Source organism: Oncorhynchus nerka, linkage group LG20, assembly GCF_034236695.1.
Source record: "Oncorhynchus nerka isolate Pitt River linkage group LG20, Oner_Uvic_2.0, whole genome shotgun sequence".
Lineage (NCBI taxonomy): Eukaryota > Metazoa > Chordata > Actinopteri > Salmoniformes > Salmonidae > Oncorhynchus > Oncorhynchus nerka.
Window position 1 is genome coordinate 69479216 of NC_088415.1, and position 22918 is coordinate 69502133.

Here is a 22918-nt window from a genome sequence, read left to right on the forward strand (position 1 = left end):
CGCTGTGAAATATATTTTCCATAACCAAAAACATTGTACTTTCAGTTCTTTGAAGCTGGAGTACAAAACTGAAAGTAAAAGACGCAAAAACTAAACTTAAGAACGGGAAGCATAGAAATAGTGCACATAGAACAGCTCTATCTCTTCTTTGACTAGCCTTCAATGAGAATGACAGATCTATATATCGCATTTCTATGTGAATTTGGTCAGGTCCCCCAAAACAAAAAGTTACATATTGCAGCTTTAGTAAATCGTGAAAAATAGCGTGGATTTTCAATCTTATAAACAACACTAAAATAGCACCAACATATATGGTCCAGTGTGATGATATTCACTGTGAAACACAGAATTGCACTTAAAACCGACAGCATGATGATGAAGTATTTACTGAAAGGTATCTACGACGTAAAAACAGAAAGACTGCACAGCACTGCCCGTCTCAATCAGTACCATAGTGGCGACTGTGGTAGCTATATGCTTTGCCAGGCTGGGCATGCTCTTTTGGATGGTCTCTTTGTTTAACTGGTGGAAGGATGGTCTGTGCTCAGCTGACCAGAATAATGACTATGCAGCAGGGCCGAGCAGTACCAGTACACAGACCTTTGGTGGAGTGCTGTGATAACCCTGACTGCAGTACCGCGCTGCACAGCCACTGAGCGTCTGCCTCCCTCTGCCTACTGCACACACCCTGATCACCGGCTATAAAAAGACAGGTTGTGTGCTTTACGTAACTGCAAAAAAGTCCCAGCCATCAATATTGCATTAGGGAGAGGAGGATGGAGAGGAAGGGAGGGGGTGGAGGGAGGGAGGGAGGGAAGGAGGAGGGAGGGAGGGAGGAGAGAGAGAGAGAGAGAGAGAGAGAGAGAGAGAGAAATAAGAGAGAGATGAGAGAGAAGTAGTAAGAGAGAGAGGAGAGAGAAAGAGAGAAGAGAGAGAGTGGAGAGAGAAGAGAGTCAGAGAGAGAGGAGAGAGAAAGAGTAAGAGAAAGAGAGGAGAGAGAAGAAAGACAAAGAGAGAGAGGAGTGAGAAAGATGAGAGAGAAAGAGAGAGAGGAGAGAGAAAGAAAGATAAAAAAGACAAAGAGAGAGAGAGGGAGAGAAAGAGGGAGAGATATGAGAAAGAGGGAGAGTAAGATAAAGAGAGGAGAGAGAAAGAGAGAGAAAGAGAGAGAGGAGAGAGAAAGAGAGAGAAGAAAGACATAGAGAGAGAGGGGAGAGAAAGAGAGAGAAGAAAGACATAGAGAGAGAGGGGAGAGAAAGAGGGAGAGAGATGAGAGAGAAAGAGAGAGAGGAGAGAGATAGAGGGAGAGTAAGAGAGAGGAGAGAGAAAGAGAGAGAAGAGAGACAAAGAGAGGAGCGAGAAAGAGTGAGAGGAGAGAGAAATAGAGAGAGAGGAGAGAGAAAGGCAACAAAACAGAGAGGCTGCTAGGGGGAGAGTGAGGGGGGGGGGAGAAAAACAAAGACGGTGATTGAGGGAGGAGGAAGTGGGGTGAGAATACAGAGAGGCCAGCAGAGGCTGGTCCCTCACTGTCCCTCCACACACCAACCCGCCTACCTGGTCATCTATAAATTACCCATTAACAGACTGCTGACGGGGATGAATGGGTTGAGTAAGGGAATGTGAGGGGTGCAGACAGACAAGCAGTATGCTACTGACTTCCACCATTTGTCAACCAAAAACACTGGTGTTATCCAGGAAGGAGGAACAGCGTCCCTACAACAACCTTACACACTGCCCGTCTGGCAATTTAGGAAAGTGACAACCTAGCAGTCCTTGGAATCTCCAACCAAGAAAACAAAATGAGAAGGACCAACACAGGACAGTCTCGGAACTATGGCAAACTTACTCTCAACCGAATGAGCAAACTAGAAAACGTGCCAGCTTTTTCCTGACATGGAATATATATATAGCCAAATGTGAGACGGGCAAAGTACAAGAAATGTTGAAAAGAACAAAAACCTGTGTCAGACATTTGTAGTAAATAGGAAAGAAATAAACACTGGGTTTCCCTTCATATTATTCCACTGATGAGAAACATCGAAATATTTTCAAAGGCAACAATGGAAATGTAACTCACCTATTTAGCATCATCATCAGAGCCATCATCAGGAGATACAGTACACATGGGGGAGAGAAAAGACAAAACATAGCTTTCAGTCATTTCAGTTCACTTACATGATAACTTCCACATCAAGCAATTCACAATTTGAGTGAAAATATGTTTTAATATCTCCAATCAAAAATTGCATGAAAGTAAAATGTGTATTTTTTTTAAATGGTCAAATTACATATCTAAGAATTCTAGCCGGGAACATTTTGAGACATTCAAAATGGTTCTGAAAGTGAATTCACACACACAAGTAGAAAGAGAATGTGAAAGAAAAGCTGTTAGTGACTCCTCAGTCAGCTTAGGCAATTTGAGGAACAAAAGCATAATTTAGTCAAGGGGAAAGCAGTCTCTTGAGAGAAAGAGAGAGAATCACACTGCAAACCAACATCCCTTTGATTAGTGAAGAAAAGTTGACTCGATGTCAAAGAGTTAGGGTATAGAATTACTCGTTGCAATTTAGGATAGCGGCAATCAGGGGGGAGAAAGCTAGCTATTTCTATCCCAAGGAGAGCGCATTCACTCGAGAGTCACACAGAGAGTAATCTACAGAAACAGTAGTCATTAGTATATGATTACAGTGTTAGAAAGGAGAGAGATAGGAGGTAAAACGAGTTGGACCGGTCAGCTGACATGATCAGGTAGGTAGACAGACACATAGCAATGAATATGCTATTATAATCATCATCATCAACAGTACAGTACTACAGAGACAGGCCAGACAGTCAGTTAGGTAAGAGGGACCCAAGGCCCAGTCAGACACAGTCAGGTTAAAGAGCAGTGTAATTAGTTAGCATGTTATTACCAGTGCTAATAAACACATAATGGCCGAGCAACAGCAGGCCCAGTCCACAGAGAGAACCATGCACTATAATGTCATCATTCACCCCCATACTGATAGATATGTCCCCTCTTCAGTGTCACCAACCTTCCAGCAGGGGGGGCTCTGGCAGCGGTGGCTCCTGGTGCTCTGTGAGTGGCAGTGTGGTGGGGATAAAGGGCGGGGCTGCAGGGTTGAGGCCTGAGCCCACTGCAGGGCGGGGACTGGGAGTGTCGTGACCAGGCTGGGAGGAGTGGCTAAACAGTGGAGGAGGAGTGGTCTGGAAAGAGGAGGAGGTGGTGGTGTTTGGAGGAGGGACCTGGGGTGTGGTCGTCTGGGACTGGGGCTGTGAAGCAGGAGTGCTGGCTTGGGGGGTCTGCAGGGCAGAGTCTAGGAAGAGGAAGGTCTTCGAGACCTGGGGGCTAAGAGCAGGGGAGCTCTGAGGGCCCAGCTGCTTCTGGTCAGAAGTAGACGACATGACCTCAGGACGACTATGATCAGAAGAATCTTTGTCAGTGAAAGAGAGAGCCTTCTTGGGAGGTAGGACATCTTTAGTGGCTAAGGGCGGGGGCATTTGAAAGTCATCAATACACATGGGTTCATAATGGAGGGTAGCGGCAGTGTTTTTAACAGGAGTCTCAGCCTCCCAGTCCATGTTTACCTTGGCAGGGGAAGGTTGCTCAAACATACTGGTAAAAGTGTTTGTAAGGGCAGGGTCTGTGGTGAGGATGTGACTGGGTTTGGGGTTCTCAGTGAGGGGTGGGGCAGTGGGGGTGTGAGAGGGTTTGGTGTCCTCTATAAAACTGCTAAAGGGGTTAGTCTGGGGGCCGGCTACGAGGGAGGAGATGTTCTCCAGGGTTGAACTTAAGAGACCAGAGGCATTTACCATTGCAGACTCCAGGGCCACCGACGCTTGTGTGGCATGAGGTGTCGTTGGCTCCTGGGGTGTTGGCCCCCACTCCTCTGGGAGCTTCATCCTGCTCTTATTCTTCCTGCCCCTGACCCTACCCCCACCCCTCCCTCGGATCTCACACTCCCAGCTCTCTTCCTTGCTTGGGGAGGATGGGCTCAGAGGGCCGTCTGAGGCTCCGCTCTCTGTCTCGCCCTCCTCCTCCTTTGCATCCGGAGCCTCCTGCCTGTCCAATAAGTCATACACCTCCTCCCTGGACCTCCTTTTCTTCTTCTTCCTCTTCTGCTGCTTGCTGCTGCTGTTGACCCCTTCACTCCCCCTCTCGTCCCCAGAGCCGGTCTCCTGGCTGTGGGAGCCGTGGGGGCTGAGGGGGTCGGAGTAGGGGCTCTCCTCCACTGAGTTGCTGGAGGAGAGGGGGAGACCCGCTGAGGCTTGCAGCCTGGACTCACCACCTGCCCAGGAGTTTGGGTTTGTCCAAACTTCTTGATGAGCAGAGAGGAGGAAGGAATGTCACTACCCATAGTAAAGACCATAGAAAAGACCAATAACCAATTGCCAATCCTCTCCATTCATTGCTATGTGTAAAATCTTATCCGACCAAAATGTATGAAACTCAACCACTGAGTAAAATTGGTTCTTTTTTAAATGACAAATAAAAATGATTCAATCAATTGTGTGAAATAAAATTGTGCCTTCAGTTTTGAACTGATGTAAGTTAAGTCATACTGACACGACCTCCACTATAATTTATTTACGGCCTGGCCAGTAGGCTTATAGATGTGAATTTTAGGCTTATGGATTACATGTTAGTCTTAAGAGGGACAGTTTTTTGTGTGTGCACTGCTCCGAGCTTGCAGCTGATTGGGTGTGATTCTCCCTGCTGGGGCGAGGCAGGGGGAGAATGGAGATTGTGCTGAGACTGAGCAGTGTGATGTTTACTGTTCACTCGACAGCACATCGCATGAGCGGATGAGCAAATGAATGAATGTACAAGGAACAGGCAGACTGCATAACAACAACAGAGGCAGGTCACATAGACCAACACAGACAAACAATGAATCAAGAGGAAGGGGTCATGTGACATGGGGTACCCAGAACAAAAAAATACTGAGGAGGACAGTGTTAGAAGAAGACAATATTTACATAAAATCATAAATATATGATGTTGTGATAAAGATATAACAAGGCCAAAACCTCTCTGCGTCCATGCGTCTTAGTTAATACTGATGGGTAGTACCATTCCAATACTTAACATGGCAGGGCAGAGAGAAATGAAAAATAATGAAAAGCTCCTCTCCCCTCTCTCCCCCCAATTAATGATCATGTATTTTTCTTCTACATAGTGTATCGCCGCCCTCTTCTCTAATTGATTAATGTGCTATTTTCCTTAATGTCCTTCCTTCATTGATTATGTGTCTATGCTAAACAACATGTGCAGCAGATCTGATTATCATTATCATCTATGTTTCATGCAGTATTGGTATTTAAAAAGTGAAGAGTGCATCTTTAATCCAAAGCCTCAGTTTGGCCTCCTGACAGAAGGCACATTACTTCTAGTCTATGTGGCTGCCTCACTCAGAAAGCAATGCCAAAGGTGGGTATGGAGCTCAAGATGAATATTTAAAGATCCATATTTTATATATGTATCCAAATATAACGGAGCACTTCAATGAGGACTTTGATGCGGGAGGGAGGGGGGTTTGTCTAAGGATTTTTCTTTCTTTCTAATAAATAAGGTTAGGAATCCTCACATAATTATTATTGCTTCTCAAAGAAATGTTATAAAGTTACAGTAAGATCTGAGGAATTGCATAATAAAGCTAAAGAGTTGTGTGATTTGAACCTTGTAATTCATGCCGGAGCAGCACTGGGTTTCTGCTCTGAAGGCCGCTACATGAAGGTAACCGTTATGTAAGTAACAGCTAATACCACTAGCTGGCTATTAAATACAAGTTCTGCATTCGTTTATAAAAAAAAACAGTGGCAATATATCTCAAATGTTCCCGTTGGATTACTAAGGTGCGGGCACTTTGAGGAACCCTCTAGAAGAAGTGATGGTTCTAGTTTACCCTGTTCATGGTCACATTTTAGCTCTATCATCATCAAAACCTATTGTATTTCCTGACATTTGATACTGTGTTTTACTGTAACTGATGACTGGACTTCTGGACATCACCCCAAGGCCCCCAGTTGAACTGCTCTGTGTGAGACAACCTCTTACCTGTGACCCGGGGCAGAGGGGTAGTGGCCATTGAGTTTAAAGGGGGCCTGGGACTGCTTGGGGGGCTCAGAGGCAAACAGAGGAGAGGCCTTCTGAGGGTTGCCCATAAAAGGCATGCCTGACTGGAATGGAGCCATGCCCCCCACACCTCCTGAACCCATGTTCATGTTCATATTCATGTTCATACTCATGTTCATATTCATGTTCATGTTCGTGTTCATACTCATGTTCATATTCATGTTCGTGTTCATATTCATGTTCATGTTCGTGTTCATGTTCATATTCATGTTCGTGTTCATATTCATATTCATGTTCATGTGCGTGTTCATGTTCGTGTTCATATTCATGTTCGTGTTCATGTTCACGTTCGTGTTCATATTCATGTTCATATTCATGTTCATATGAATGTTCATGTTCATATTCATGTTCGTGTTCATATTCATGTTCATGTTCATATTCATGTTCGTGTTCATATTCATATTCATGTTCGTGTTCATATTCATGTTCATGTTCATATTCATGTTCATGTTCGTGTTCATATTCATGTTCGTGTTCATATTCATGTTCATGTGCGTGTTCATATGAATGTTCATGTTCATATTCATGTTCGTGTTCATATTCATGTTCATGTTCATATTCATGTTCGTGTTCATATTCATATTCATGTTCGTGTTCATATTCATGTTCATGTTCATATTCATGTTCATATTCATGTTCATGTTCGTGTTCATGTTCATATTCATGTTCGTGTTCATATTTATATTCATGTTCATGTGCGTGTTCATGTTCGTGTTCATATTCATGTTCGTGTTCATGTTCACGTTCGTGTTCATATTCATGTTCATGTTCATATTCATGTTCATATGAATGTTCATGTTCGTGTTCATATTCATGTTCATGTTCACGTTCATGTTCGTGTTCATATTCATGTTCATATTCATGTTCATATTCATGTTCGTGTTCATATTCATGTTCATGTTCATGTTCGTGTTCATATTCATATTCATGTTCATGTTCATATTCATGTTCATATTCATGTTCACGTTCATGTTCGTGTTCATATTCATGTTCATATTCATGTTCATATTCATGTTCGTGTTCATATTCATGTTCATGTTCATATTCATGTTCATGTTCATGTTCGTGTTCATATTCATATTCATGTTCATGTTCATATTCATGTTCATATTCATGTTCATGTTCATGTTCGTGTTCATATTCATGTTCATGCTCATCATCCCTGGCTGGGAGAAACCTGGGAGTGGAATTAAGACAAACATGTTAATACTATTCTATTATGTGTTATAACTACTCTAGTATATAGGTTATTACAATTATATTGTGCTATAATACACAGTGGTAAGCACTACGTGTAAGGCTGGCACAATTACCGTATTACAGTATAACCGTGTAATCGATGGTTAGCCTATGGGTGAAGACCATCATGAAAATAAAAGAACCGTCATAACCTAACATAACTTAGTCATCCAAAGGGGAAGTTTGAGATATATTGCCACTGGTTCCCTGAGGGGGAGGATGAACAGCTGACTGAAGATGGGACGGTCGGGCATTCGTGTGGTTGAGTCCGTTTCTTCCATAACATGGACTCTTAACGTGATGAAACGTTGTTGCGCCTTGCTGAAACAAGCAAACTCTTGGAAATTTGACTAGTAAACTCATGGGTACACTAGCAATAGCTGCCTAGTATTGTGATGCAAACATTTCCATGGTAATGTAGAATGTTCATTCAAATGATGTTAACGGATGTGGCTCATGCAATGGATTGTATTTTTGTAATGCCAGTTGAGTTAAGTCAGAGATATTAGAGAAAGGAGGAGATAGGAATCCCATTGGGCAATGAATGGAGAAACATATAATGCCACACACAGCAGATTGTCAACCAATCGCATCCACGTTGTCATGCTGCGTCATGCGGTAGCTAAGCTAATTGTCACTTAATCCCTTCTTAAAGTCAGGGTATGAGTTGAGAAACATGCCTATTTTCCTTGAAAGTAGGCCTACGTAATGTCACTATTCCAAAGCTATACGATATTACAGAGAACAAGTTGATTATCTAATTTCTCAGAAAAAAATGTGTAATGTTGTACTTCTTGTTCATGGGATTCATGCTAATTTTGGGTTTTTGAGCTAGCACCCAATTGACTCCCATTCACTTCTTGAAGGAGTGCACCGCACGGCCCATTGATGACGCATACAACGTACACAATGGGCGTAAATACGATTCCAATTCCAATGTGCGTAAAAAAAGAAATGTATATATTATATATTTTGTATGTATTATTTTTTATCTATTCGAAATGGTTATTTCGGTGACCACGGTCATTTGGCTCTGGCCAAATACCGTCATTCATAATTACATGACCGTCACAACCCTAACTACATGCTGGTGTTACATAAACACTTTACATTATTATTAAGCAGTACCCATGAGAGAGTCTGGCATGTTGCTGTCCTTCATTCCTTTGTTCTGGTTCCCCTCACCAGGCTTTCCCATCATACTAGACACTGGGCCTAGAGATAAGATAGGAGAGAGAGAGAGAGAGAGAGCGACAGAGAGATAGAGATTAGACGTCAGTTACCAATACCAGATTAGTACACCACAGACACAAATCAGTAGCCATCCCAAACCCCCCAAAGGAGATAGCAATATCATTCACAATCACACAACTCATAGTTAGCTATGAAATATGAATGTCCAGATGGTCAGAGAAGACAGCGACAAGGAGACAACAACAACAGCCTTACTTCGATGCAGGCACACGTTTAACTAGGTGTCCTTCAATACTGTACTGCCCAATTTACATTCCTAAGAGTGCCCAGACTGTGCCAGGGATACTTGGCAGGCAGCTCTCGGTAACCAGACAGCTTAATATGTCACAGAGGGACCTTGAGCATCTTAGGCTATTGATGATAGGGATCAGAAAAAGACTATGACAGTAAAAATAGAATCAAATATCGAAACCATGGAAACCTGTCCTTTCACAAAACGCCTTTTCACAGGGCATGCCTTATCACTTGAGCATACACAAGACAGAGGAATTCAAACCGGGGGAAAGAAGCTTCACCTGAAAGGTAGTCAGTATTGAAGGCAGCCTGTTGTCCAGTTGGACAGGGACGCTTCTCTCCCATTGGTTCCTGCCGCTGCATCCCAGTCCCCATCTGTCCTCCTGGCTTCATACTGGAGCCTGCAACGAAGAGGCAAAGAGCAGAACATCAACATCAGGATTGAAAATCAAGTGTTAGAGATAGGACCAAGTGACTAAGTCATTCCCTCTCATTTTTTTCAGTACTGAACAAATTTCAAGCCTGCTGAGTGCAAACTTGAACATTGTGAAAAGTCTTTGCAACAAGTGAGCGTTTACTGTGAACACTGAGGCTGTACCTGCTTTAAGTTACAGTTATAACAGTGGCCAAGTAATAATGTAGGTCTATCAGAGTGGACTACCGTCAAAAACAATGGAGAAAATGCATCCCATAACATTTTAACATGGAAATAGCTGTTCTTTCATTCTGCTTACAGTAGCAGCCAATGTGTTGTGTTCAATGTAGGCCTACATTCCATGAGACTTTTGAAAAAAACATGCAGGGCTTGACATTAACCTGCTTACCCACTTGTCCTGCAGTCAAGGAGGTGATTGAAAATGTTGTTGTGTTGTTTGATGCAAGAATCCACTTTACAAAATACATTCATTATTTTTTCCATACCATTATTACAGAGAATCAGACAAAGTATGCTACCCTCTGCCTATTGGCTACTGTCTCAAAATATAACACTGTCCCTTAAAGACAAAAAAAAAGCTCTTTACCTGACTCACTTTTCAAATATGTCTAGTAATGTACACATTTTATGCTCATTTAAGAAGCAATCACTCCACCATTGCTGACTACAAATTATTTATAACTGGGCTAATAACTCACTAACTAGCAAAGGATGTGAAAAAATGTGAACACTTGGCTACATGCAGCTCTCGCTTTGATCTCAAAACAAGCGCACCTACTCACGACCGCTCATGCTGTAAACACAGTCCAGTGCAAAGTGAATGGCACAGATCCATATATAGCAATGGTCTATTTGCATATCAGCCTACTGCAGCTCTGATTGGTTATGCAGCACTGGTCTGTTTAGAGTACAGACTGAGTCGTGCTTGTCAATGCAATGGAATCCTACTCTGATGCGTTCTGCCTACAACAACATCTCTTGCATAGTTTGTTTCGGCATGTTGCATTGAAAGTGGCTAATATTGTGTTGATTTGATCACAATTCCCACAGTAAAGGGAGACCTGGATAGTGTTAACTAAAGGCGAAAACTCAAGAAAGTTAAGTGAAGTTCAATCTTGTGCTTCTCTGCGCGGGCTGATATTTCTTCTGCACGACAGTCCCGAGGGTACTGCACAACCATGCATGCTTGCAGCTTAGCTAATATTGCATGTGACCATGCTAAGCTAAAGTAACTAACTCTGTTGCCCCTGCCTAATATTTAAAGTGACAAAATTGACCAAAGGTGATGTTGCTTTGGGGGCTTTAAGAACATGTTTATATTGTATACTATAATTCTGAACTACTGAAAAATACGGTAATTTTGGTAAATTACCGGTAGATTTGCAACCGTACCACTGACAAAGCTTGCAAGCAAAATTGCCCTCCTGGTTTCAATGTAGGCTACAGTGTCTTTCATAGGTATTTGGAAACAGTTCTATATATTTTTGCTATGCTAGGCTACTCTATAAATGTTTAGTTCTATGAACTCCACCTCCAACAACTGATAAGCACATTGAATACAGCCCACCTGGTCTAAAGTGTCAGTTGATGTCTGGCCTAGACTACTCTAATGTGTCTCATGGTGCTGTCCCTAAAAGCAGCCCTCTCTGGAACACAGCAGAGGGGTGACAGTGATGAGAGGGGACAGTACAGGACCGTGGGCCATTACTATGGTTACGCAACCGACCAACCAGACGAGAGCATCTGAGGTTCTGGCGGCAAACCCTTTCCCGTCTGTGTCATAACTGATTGACATAAAAACCTCAGCTAAAGCTTAAATTCCAGCCTAGAGGAACTCACTGCACTATCTGGTGTTTATTCCTGTAGGGCTCTGCAGCTTTACCAGATCTTTCGGCCCATATACATTCAAACACACACAACCCCAGAGAAATCATTGCATGTCAATCTGACCTCTTCTGCTTGACTAGATGCAATTTAGGTGATATTACAAAAAGAAAGGCATAAAGTGTAGAGTCAGATACTGTGTGATATGTCCTGCAATGAGACATACAAAATACCAAACGGGGCGAAATACACACACACACACACCAATTTCTAGTGATAAATACCAGCACAGCTTTCATGATAAAACAAAGATATCTGAAGGAGTCACGTGAGGGAAGGTGTAAGTCCCAGTATGTTGTGTTGCTCAGCAACAGCAGCCTCTGGGGACCATCAAGGTGTTGGTCCTCTCCTATGTACGTTCCAAGCAGCACGTCCGCCTCCCCTCAGGACCCTTAAGTGGAGTTATGCCAACACAGCCCAAAAACCAACCCCAGCAACACCCTAGCCGGACTGGCACGGTGTCTGAGCTGACATCAGTCCTGGCATGCAGAGCATGGCAAAGACTTCCCTGGCATAGGAGCCCAGAGTTTCCAATGCCCCAGAGGATGGCACGGAACCAATGGAACCAGGGCTAACAATATCACACTGGTTTTAGAATACACGCGGAGCATCTGATCGGACAACAGATACAGTAGACTGCAGCTCTCACAGTCACAGGTAACTATAAATAGTTTCACTTTGAAAGTGTTGTAGGCTACACTGTATTATTTAGGTCTCTTGTCTGGTGCAGTATTGTATGATATCTCAGAAAGTAAATACGGTCCAGGCTATTCTCGGTTAAATTGAAAGGGACACCTAAATTATGTGTTTGGGGAGTTTGAACTCTTTGGTTTCAGAAGTGAACTACAAGGGATGCCCTGGGATCGCTGAGGGAGCTAAAAAAACATATGGATATTCAAGACAAGTAGCCTGACAGAGGGGAAATTAGGAGCCTAAACTGCAGGCAGGGAGATAAAATACAAAGATCCTGTTGTGACACAAGGGTCCAGGAGCAATAATAACAATAAGAGAATAAAACTCTTAAAAGCAGACGCGCCGTGAGGTAGCTAGTGTCCAGACCAAAAGACTGCCAAGTCATGCCGGGTGCAATGGCTCCCTCTGTACTCTGCCGGAGGAGTCACAATGACCTTCCTCCCTCTCCCTCACTCCATCAGCACAGAAGCATGTCTGCTAGCCCGGCACTTACATAAGGACACCCTTACGTAAGGACACCCTTACGTAAGGTGCAGAATGGAGGTTAAGCAGACATTTGATGATTTCTGTTTTAGAACAGTAACTAAATAAGGCTGTGGTTGTGAGAAATGATTTGTAAAATACGTTGTACGTGACTGACATTCACGAGCGTGTTAAATTCCTGCGGTTCACGAGGATGAAGGAGGGAGTTGTGTTGTTTATGTAGGAGGGATGGAACGCCCTCCATGGGTTGCTATAATGGACCACTTATAAAGTATGGTGTATGTGTTCTGTGACTAATGAGTTTACACCCACACTGAATACACAAGTAATTAGCTTACACCAGCTGTTATGGTATAGTCCCAATAGGCTGTAGGTGAATGACACATAGGCCTAACGCTGGACATAACACATAAGATAATGTTCCAGGGGCTATTTCTCATTTCTAAGACATTGTTCAAGGGCTATTTCTTAGACGCCAGAGAACTGATCAAGTCCATCGTCTTCTATCGCCTCTATCGCCTGACAGGGAATCAGCTGAAGCCTCAGCTCCAGACGGTCCCTGTGGGGTTGATATGCACTCAGCTTGTCAAACCTCTCCAGTGCAACGCCACCATTTGGCAGGCACACCCAGCTTCAGCCTCCTCCACCATGAGAGTCGTGTTTCAGCTGCACACATATCTGTTCGCCGGTTATGGGATAATTGGCGTAAGCAAAAAGAGAAAACGGCTTCATTTTCATGATAATGATTACTGCTGTACAGTGAGAGGAGCTGTTTTGAATTCCCTCCTGTATACACATGGCTTTCTCTCATTTTGTGTTGCTGTTTGTCATAAGCATATGTAGACCTGATCTTTGATTCTTTACTACCAACAGATGGAGGGAAAAAACAAATCAAAGTATCCAATTCTTTATGACAACTCCGTATGACAATCGACAAAGTAAACAACAAATGACTTTGTGATTGAAGGACATGGGGGAAGGAGTGAAGGGGGAGGATTCTGGGAAAGCCTTTAATGATTGATGAACACAGCAATGACTTTGTGTAGGTCAAGGAGAGGGGGCAAAAGTTCAGTGCAAGATTAATTTGATAGCAGTGCATGACAACAACATGGGTTGAATCCCTTCACTCATGCTAAGATGATAGACTGATACAATAACTTCATTTAGTGTGTATTTTCCACTGACATTTTACATGCAAATATACATTATCCTTCTTGTCTTTCAAGGTAGTGTGGCTTCGGTTCAGGGAAGAACGCATGTTGAATTGTCACTACAAATCAGACATGCTAAGAATATTGACGAAATCCAACAGAAGCTAAATCAGAGAATTTTTTTTTAAAGTACAGTATTTTTTAAAATTTACAGTATCAAAGAAGAGGATTAGTGTACAGTACGTGACTGATTAGCAGCAAATGCTCTCATATTTCCTTGGGAATCTCTTGATCTACACGGCGGCTGACCAGAGCTCTTGCTCTAAAAGCATCAATCATTATACAGTACAGAGGAGATGCTGAAATCAGCACACACACACACAGATCTGCACTGCCAACACTGGTGTTGTGTCTTTTTGATGAGCCAGAGCTGTTTCCTCCTTCTGCTACGGTTGATGTTCCAGCATACTGCAGTCACATGCTAACCGCAGAGCCTCTATCATGCAGCACACTGCTGGAACGAGCTAACATGCTACATTGTACACTGTGTTCTGTATGCCCTCCTGAAATAAACCCCCATACTGTAGCGTAGCCTAAGGATGTTGATTTATCTTAATTAGACATCATTCAATTAAGCAGCTGTGTGGAAAAGCTGACGTCATCTGTGTCAATCAACTCCACTTTTAAAGAAATCAATGTGTTCAGTTCGGATTGACGTAGAGGTCATAAAGCCTCAGAGGTCAAAGAATGCCACCTTTAATCCACCCCTAATCCTAATAAATTGTTTTGACTGAATATGCATGTGAATATTTACAGTTCGAGAGCAGGACAATTAACATGCAACCGATGTTGCCAAGACACCAGAGGAGAGGATGTTCATGGCCCGGGTTAATTGACATTGCTGTGTCCTGACTTGTGCATGACTGAGTTTGTTATATTGCTCCAGTCAGGGCTATGCTAATGCTGCCCTAATGCTGTCTCCAGGCTGACACTTCTGGAAGTGACATGACACGAGGAGAGACAAAGAAAGAGAAGGAGTGTGGGAGAGACGGACAAAGACAGTGATAGTCATTCTAGATGGAGAGAGGGTGAGAGAGAGAGAGAAGTAGAAAGGGAGAGGGGGAGATAGAGGTGAGAGAGTGATAGATGGAGAGAGAGGGAGAGAAAGGGATTGCTCTGAGTGCTTGGAGTCTGTCTGTCTGAGGTATAATGAGACTGTCTGTGGTTAGAGAGTTGGATCTGAAGGAACTGACTTGCAGGAAGGATATTATATCTGGAGTGGAGGAGACTTATACATTTGAACTTTATCATATTACATATCACATGTATTTGCTGGGTACTGCTGCTGTAACTTTGAGGAACAGCGTCCAATGGTAGAGTTAGGAAAAATAATATTCATTCTCTGAACTTTTTGTTTTATCATTTTTTCTCTCACTTTCTATGTTGTTATTCCTGTGCAAATTAGGAATTGCACTCTGGGGCTAAAATACCAATTGCCATCTAACATAGAGGATGATTCAGCTGTGAAAATGTGCCCTTGCAACACAATAAACCATTACAATGGAGGGTTAACCACAGTGACGGGAGTGGCCCAAAGGAGTGAATTTCCCCAAATGCTCATGACAGAGTTGTCATGAACTGTGAAGTACTTTCTTGGTAGATGGAAACAAACACAGAAGTTTTCCAGTAGCCAAAATATTTTTGGGTGAAATTTCTCTCAGGGGGAAGTTGCCACCCAAGATGAAGTTCAAGTTCAGAAATAAATCTGTTCACAATAACATCAGTGCACAATACCACTGAATCACAGAGATCCCAAAGACTGCCTAAGAAATGGAGTGAGTTAAAATCATATTTTTTAAATACATAAATTGTCCCTCTTTGACTCCGCTCTTTGGTTCAGGTTGACACACAAACTGAAAAGGCAATTCCACCACTTTTCAACCTAATATTCATTGTCTCCAGCACCGAACCAGTGTCTAAATACTGTATGTGTTAAAAAGATACGAAGCTCCTAAATAATCCTTCTCTGTGACATCACAGGGTAGAATTAAACATGCAAAAAAAAATATATATTTTCAAAACGTGCAAAACGTTCTAGCTATGCTCCCCATGTCACCACGAATCTCATAGTGTTTGAAAATCACTGTTTTTAAAATGCTTTAACTTTTTTGTGTAGACCTTTTTGCTTTTCTCTACAAATCATAGATATGCTCCATTTTCACCTGTTTAGACTCTAGCATTGCACTGGAGATCATCAGAATGAGGTTCCAAAGTGGTGGAATTGCATTTCAACACAGTAGGATGGCAGCTACAAACCAAAACAAACAACACATCCACACACACACCCACGAGAGTTCGGATGCACACGTTCCCACGGGCACCCACCCACACACACACACACGCACGATGGACGCACGCACACACGCTGTGGCAGGAAGAGAGCACAGTAAATAACAGGCGCTGGAGAAGGTGGTTCTGTTCCTGAACATTGTCTGGCCTAGTTCCTCCGTCCCTTAGGTCTCCTCTCTCTCCATTATTTAACACATGTACTCACACACTACATGATACATATACTATACTGTACACACAATAGCATATGTGCATGATATTGTATGCATATGAGATAAGGATAATCTGCATAGATATAAAAGAAGGGTTAAAGTGGAGTCAGGGAACTCACAGAGTGTCGATCCTAAAGTTGTATACAGCTGGCATTAAGGTATACGTCACAATATATACATTTACTGAGCAGAAGAATCAGCTGGATTGTCTCTCTGCTGCCCCAATTCTCTATGGGTTTTCCCATTCCATCCTGCACCCCAGTTTACCTTTACCATCCTTCCCGTCCACCAGAGGGCGGTAGTCAGTCTTTTCCACAGTCTCGCCTACTTTGTCATCAAAGGTCTCTTTCTCCAGGGAAGCCATGAAGTCCCTCCTCACCAGGTTGTCCGGGCCCGACTGGGGCGCCCCATCCGTGAGAGCGTCATGCAAGCTCAGGTCCATGGTCCTGGGGAGGCAGAAAGGAGGTTATTTTTTAAATATTTTAATTTCACCTTTATTTAACCAGGTAGGCTAGTTGAGAACAAGTTCTCATTTGCAACTGCGACCTGGCCAAGATAAAGCATAGCAGTGTGAACAGACAACACAGAGTTACACATGGAGTAAACAATTAACAAGTCAATAACACAGTAGAAAAAAAGGGGAGTCTATATACATTGTGTGCAAAAGGCATGAGGAGGTAGGCGAATAATTACAATTTTGCAGATTAATACTGGAGTGATAAATGATCAGATGGTCATGTACAGGTAGAGATACTGGTGTGCAAAAGAGCAGAAAAGTAAATAAATAAAAACAGTATGGGGATGAGGTAGGTAAAAATGGGTGGGCTATTTACCGATAGACTATGTATAGCTGCAGCGATCGGTTAGCTGCTCAGATAGCAGATGTTTGAAGTTGGTGAGGGAGATAAAAGTCTCCAACTTCAGCGATTTTTGCAATTCGTTCCAGTCACAGGCAGCAGAGAACTGGAACGAAAGGCGGCCAAATGAGGTGTTGGCTTTAGGGATGATCAGTGAGATACACCTGCTGGAGCGCGTGCTACGGATGGGTGTTGCCATCGTGACCAGTGAACTGAGATAAGGCGGAGCTTTACCTAGCATGGACTTGTAGATGACCTGGAGCCAGTGGGTCTGGCGACGAATATGTAGCGAGGGCCAGCCGACTAGAGCATACAAGTCGCAGTGGTGGGTGGTATAAGGTGCTTTAGTGACAAAACGGATGGCACTGTGATAAACTGCATCCAGTTTGCTGAGTAGAGTGTTGGAAGCAATTTTGTAGATGACATCGCCGAAGTCGAGGATCGGTAGGATAGTCAGTTTTACTAGGGTAAGTTTGGCGGCGTGAGTGAAGGAGGCTTTGTTGCGGAATAGAAAGCCGACTCTTGATTTGATTTTCGATTGGAGATGTTTGATATGAGTCTGGAAGGAGAGTTTACAGTCTAGCCAGATACCTAGGTACTTATAGATGTCCACATATTCAAGGTCGGAACCATCCAGGGTGGTGATGCTGGTCAGGTGTGCGGGTGCAGGCAGCGAACGGTTGTAAAGCATGCATTTGGTTTTACTAGCGTTTAAGAGCAGTTGGAGGCCACGGAAGGAGTGTTGTATGGCATTGAAGCTCGTTTGGAGGTTAGATAGCACAGTGTCCAAGGACAGGCCGGAAGTATATAGAATGGTGTCGTCTGCGTAGAGGTGGATCAGGGAATCGCCCGCAGCAAGAGCAACATCATTGATATATACAGAGAAAAGAGTCGGCCCGAGAATTGAACCCTGTGGCACCCCCATAGAGACTGCCAGAGGACCGGACAGCATGCCCTCCGATTTGACACACTGAACTCTGTCTGCAAAGTAATTGGTGAACCAGGCAAGGCAGTCATCCGAAAAAACCGAGGCTACTGAGTCTGCCGATAAGAATATGGTGATTGACAGAGTCAAAAGCCTTGGCAAGGTCGATGAAGACGGCTGCACAGTACTGTCTTTTATCGATGGCGGTTATGATATCGTTTAGTACCTTGAGCGTGGCTGAGGTGCACCCGTGACCGGCTCGGAAACCAGATTGCACAGCGGAGAAGGTACGGTGGGATTCGAGATGGTCAGTGACCTGTTTGTTGACTTGGCTTTCGAAGACCTTAGATAGGCAGGGCAGGATGGATATAGGTCTGTAACAGTTTGGGTCCAGGGTGTCTCCCCCTTTGAAGAGGGGGATGACTGCGGCAGCTTTCCAATCCTTGGGGATCTCAGACGATATGAAAGAGAGGTTGAACAGGCTGGTAATAGGGGTTGCGACAATGGCGGCGGATAGTTTCAGAAATATAGGGTCCAGATTGTCAAGCCCAGCTGATTTGTACGGGTCTAGGTTTTGCAGCTCTTTCAGAACATCTGCTATCTGGATTTGGGTAAAGGAGAACCTGGAGAGGCTTGGGCGAGTAGCTGCGGGGGGGGCGGAGCGGTTGGCCGAGGTTGGAGTAGCCTGGCGGAAGGCATGCCCAGTCGTTGAGAAATGCTTTTCGATAATCATGGGTTTATCGGTGGTGACCGTGTTACCTAGCCTCAGTGCAGTGGGCAGCTGGGAGGAGGTGCTCTTGTTCTCCATGGACTTCACAGTGTCCCAGAACTTTTTGGAGTTGGAACTACAGGATGCAAACTTCTGCCTGAAGAAGCTGGCCTTAGCTTTCCTGACTGACTGCGTGTATTGGTTCCTGACTTCCCTGAACAGTTGCATATCGCGGGGACTATTTGATGCTATTGCAGTCCGCCACAGGATGTTTTTGTGCTGGTCGAGGGCAGTCAGGTCTGGAGTGAACCAAGGGCTATATCTGTTCTTAGTTCTGCATTTTTTGAACGGAGCATGCTTATCTAAAATGGTGAGGAAATTACTTTTAAAGAATGACCAGGCATCCTCAACTGACGGGATGAGGTCAATGTCCTTCCAGGATACCCGGGCCAGGTGGATTAGAAAGGCCTGCTCACAGAAGTGTTTTAGGGAGCGTTTGACAGTGATGAGGGGTGGTCGTTTGACTGCGGCTCCGTAGCGGATACAGGCAATGAGGCAGTGATCGCTGAGATCCTGGTTGAAGACAGCGGAGGTGTATTTGGAGGGCCAGTTGGTCAGGATGACGTCTATGAGGGTGCCTTTGTTTACAGATTTAGGGTTGTACCTGGTGGGTTCCTTGATGATTTGTGTGAGATTGAGGGCATCTAGCTTAGATTGTAGGACTGCCGGGGTGTTAAGCATATCCCAGTTTAGGTCACCTAACAGAACAAACTCTGAAGCTAGATGGGGGGCGATCAATTCACAAATGGTGTCCAGGGCACAGCTGGGAGCTGAGGGGGGTCGGTAGCAGGCGGCAACGGTGAGAGACTTATTTCTGGAGAGAGTAATTTTCAAAATTAGTAGTTCGAACTGTTTGGGTATGGACCTGGAAAGTATGACATTACTTTGCAGGCTATCTCTGCAGTAGACTGCAACTCTTTGGCAGTTCTATCTTGATGGAAAATGTTATAGTTGGGTATGGAAATCTCAGAGTTTTTGGTGGCCTTCCTGAGCCAGGATTCATACATGGCAAGGACATCAGGGTTAGCAGAGTGTGCTAAAGCAGTGAGTAAAACAAACTTAGGGAGGAGGATTCTGATGTTGACATGCATGAAACCAAGGCTTTTTCGATCACAGAAGTCAACAAATGAGGGTGCCTGGGGACATGCAGGGCCTGGGTTTACCTCAACATCACCCGCGGAACAGAGGAGGAGTAGAATGAGGGTGCGGCTAAAGGCTATCAAAACTGGTCACCTAGAGCGTTGGGGACAGAGAATAAAAGGAGCAGATTTCTGGGCATGGTAGAATATATTCAGGGCATAATGCGCAGACAGGGGTATGGTGGGGTGCGGGTACAGCGGAGGTAAGCCCAGGCACTTGGTGATGATGAGAGAGGGTGTATCACTGGACATGCTGGTTGTAATGGGTGAGGTCACCGCATGTGTGGGAGGTGGGACAAAGGAGGTATCAGGGGTATGAAGAGTGGAACTATGGGCTCCATTGTAAACTAAAACAATGATAACTAACCTGAACAACAGTATACAAGGCATATTGACATTTGAGAGAGACATACAGCGAGGCATACAGTAATCACAGGTGTTGAATTGGGAGAGCTAGCTAAAACAGTAGCTAAAACAGTAGGTGAGACAACAACAGATAATCAGCTAGCACAACAACAGCAGGTAAAATGGCGTTGACTAGGCAGGGAGGGTCGGATTAACTACACACAGAGCCTGAGTGCGGCTGGGGCCGACAGATAAAACATAAACAAGCAGAATGGAGTACCGTGATTAATGGACAGTCCAGCATGCATCAGCTATGTAGCCAAGTGATCAGTATCCAGGGGGCAGCGGTGGATGGGGCAGGGAAGCTGGACTGGCGAGTATTATCCAGGTTAAAAAAAATATTATTTTTTTTTAACTGGCTGGCTGTGCCAAAAAAAAGCCGCTAGCAGTGGCTAACAATGACTAAATAGCTTGTAGCTAGTTAGCTGGTTAGCTTCTGGAGGTTCTTGAGTGTGTTCTAAAAATTTTAAATAATAGCGATTCCGTATCACATTGGGTGAGGCAGGTTACCGGAAGGTATAAGCAAATTAAAAATCGAAAAGAGATTGAAAGTAAATATGGGTCCAGTGAGTGTTTGGGACGCGGCGATTCAGACGGTTAACAGGCCTGTGCTAACAAGCTAACAGTTAGTAGGCCGGGGCTAAACAAGGTAGCAGTTAGCAGGCCGAATTAGCAAGCAAGGAGATAGCAAGGGCTAGAAAATTAGCCTTTGGGGGGCGTCGCGATTGGGTGAGTCTGTTTATGCCTCTTCATGCGGTGACATCGATAGACCAGTCGTGGGTCCGGATATTGTAGCCCAGGAGTATGCTTCGGTGGTAGCACAGGAGCTCTGAGGTCATAGAGTATCATCATCATCATTCACATCATTATCCTCATCAGTACAAGATTTCGCACTAACCCCATACTGCATTTCTCTATCGCCGTATACTGGTATGGAGGCCCACTAGTCAGAGCTTTTAATGATGGCTGATCTTGGCTAATGGACGTCACCATTTATGCACCCCACTAAATCCAGCTGCAGTCAAACCAGCAACACTAAATCTAGCTGCAGTCAAACCGGCCACACTAAATCCAGCTGCAGTCAAACCGGCCACACTAAATCCAGCTGCAGTCAAACCGGCCATACTAAGTCCAGCTGCAGTCAAACCGGCCACACTAAATCCAGCTGCATTCAAACCGGCCACACTAAATCCAGCTGCAGTCAAACCGGCCACACTAAATCCAGCTGCAGTCAAACCAGCCACACTAAATTCAGCTGCAGTCAAACCAGCCACACTAAATCCAGCTGCACTCAAACCAGCCACACTAAATCCAGCTGCAGTCAAACCGGCCACACTAAAGCCAGCTGCAGTCAAACCAGCCATACTAAATCCAGCTGCAGTCAAACCAGCCACACTAAATCCAGCTGCAGTCAAACCAGCCACACTAAACACAGCTGCAGTCAAACCAGCCATACTAAATCCAGCTGCAGTCAAACCAGCCACACTAAATCCAGCTGCAGTCAAACCACTGTCTCTCTACCATGGGGGGATTCAGTCCAAAAGGTCATCTCTTAATGTGTGTGTGTGGGGGGGTGAAGCCGAGGGGATATAGCCTAGCTGACAGAGACCATCCCCCAGCCCATAATAACAACAGGGTTTGGCAAAAAACTTACCAAGGTTTATATTGCTAGCCAAAACGCATGTGGTGTTGTTCAGGGCTATTCTCCAGGGGCCACCCTTCCAAATGTTATTTCATTCGAAGCCTGGGATCCTGAAGCTAGCATAGGGCTCATGCAAAATTGAGCAAAGACAGAAAAATGAAGAATGGATGGAAATTATGTCACCGTCATTGCATTCATTCTCCCCCTGTAGCATCTATCTCTCCCACATCCTCTCTCCCCCTAAAGACACAAGTGACACAAACAGTACACCACTGCAGCTAGCTGTCTTCACACTACACTAGTATCCACCACCGCAAAACAGATAATCAACTAAGCCTATTCAGGCCAACAGTATATTACCCCCATAACATGCTGTGGTTTTTGTAGTTGCGCTGTGGATCTCAGAAGACAGCGACAGGCTATCATATGAAAGTGATTTCCAGTCGCTGTTAGATCTGATAGCCGGATCAGTGGAACTGCAATAAAGACATCCTGGAACTCCGCCACTGTGTCCTAAAAGGCAGAGAAGCCATTCGGGAGTGCCGTCTGAAACACCCACAGTACCCAATGAATGGAGAGTACTCACTACATCAAAGTGTCTGCAAAGAAACCTGGAGGAGGTACGGTCTAAACTGTGGAAGTTAATAATTACCCTGGATTATCAATTCAAATGAAGGTGAAAGAGGGTAGTTATGGTTCATTTGCTGCAGAACAGCGTGTTTTTGTCTGCCTTTAGTGATCCAGCCCTGCATGCTACAGTGCAGTAGGGGATAGAAGCCTCCAAGCTTTAGTTAGAGGGAGGACATTCTCCTCTCTTCACAGTGCACCATTTACTCCTCATAATGAGTGTATCTTTGTGAGACAGACAGCAAAACTAATACATATGTTGAGAGCTGCTCTACACAAAAGGTCTATCAGTGGCACTCACAGACGCACAGACACACAGACACACACTCCCAAACACACAACTTCATTATTTTTTTCCACCCGTCCCTTCAACTCACCCACTCTCTCCTCCTCCACACACAAACAAGCGATGATTGTTCTATTTCTACACAAACACACACACACACACACACACACACACACACACACACACACAAATATCTT

General features: G+C 44.3%; 1 protein-coding gene across 12 annotated transcripts in view; it reads right to left on the reverse strand.

The window, feature by feature from the left end:
- Positions 1 to 22918, reverse strand: part of LOC115103026 (microtubule-associated protein 4-like) — a 61135-nt gene that overhangs the window by 31895 nt on the left and 6322 nt on the right. For 9 of the 12 annotated variants that reach the window (XM_029623598.2, XM_029623602.2, XM_029623601.2 and 6 more), the window contains exons 2-5: positions 16339 to 16517; positions 9145 to 9264; positions 8504 to 8590; positions 3036 to 4319 (exon numbers count right to left, since the gene is read on the reverse strand). In XM_029623598.2, coding sequence (XP_029479458.1) covers positions 3036 to 4319; positions 8504 to 8590; positions 9145 to 9264; positions 16339 to 16517 — 1670 coding nt within the window. Of the gene's footprint in view, positions 1 to 3035; positions 4320 to 8503; positions 8591 to 9144; positions 9265 to 16338; positions 16518 to 20386; positions 21795 to 21820; positions 22362 to 22918 lie in introns of those variants that run through there. The other 3 variants (XM_029623600.2, XM_065005708.1, XM_029623595.2) reach the window with 3 other exon arrangements.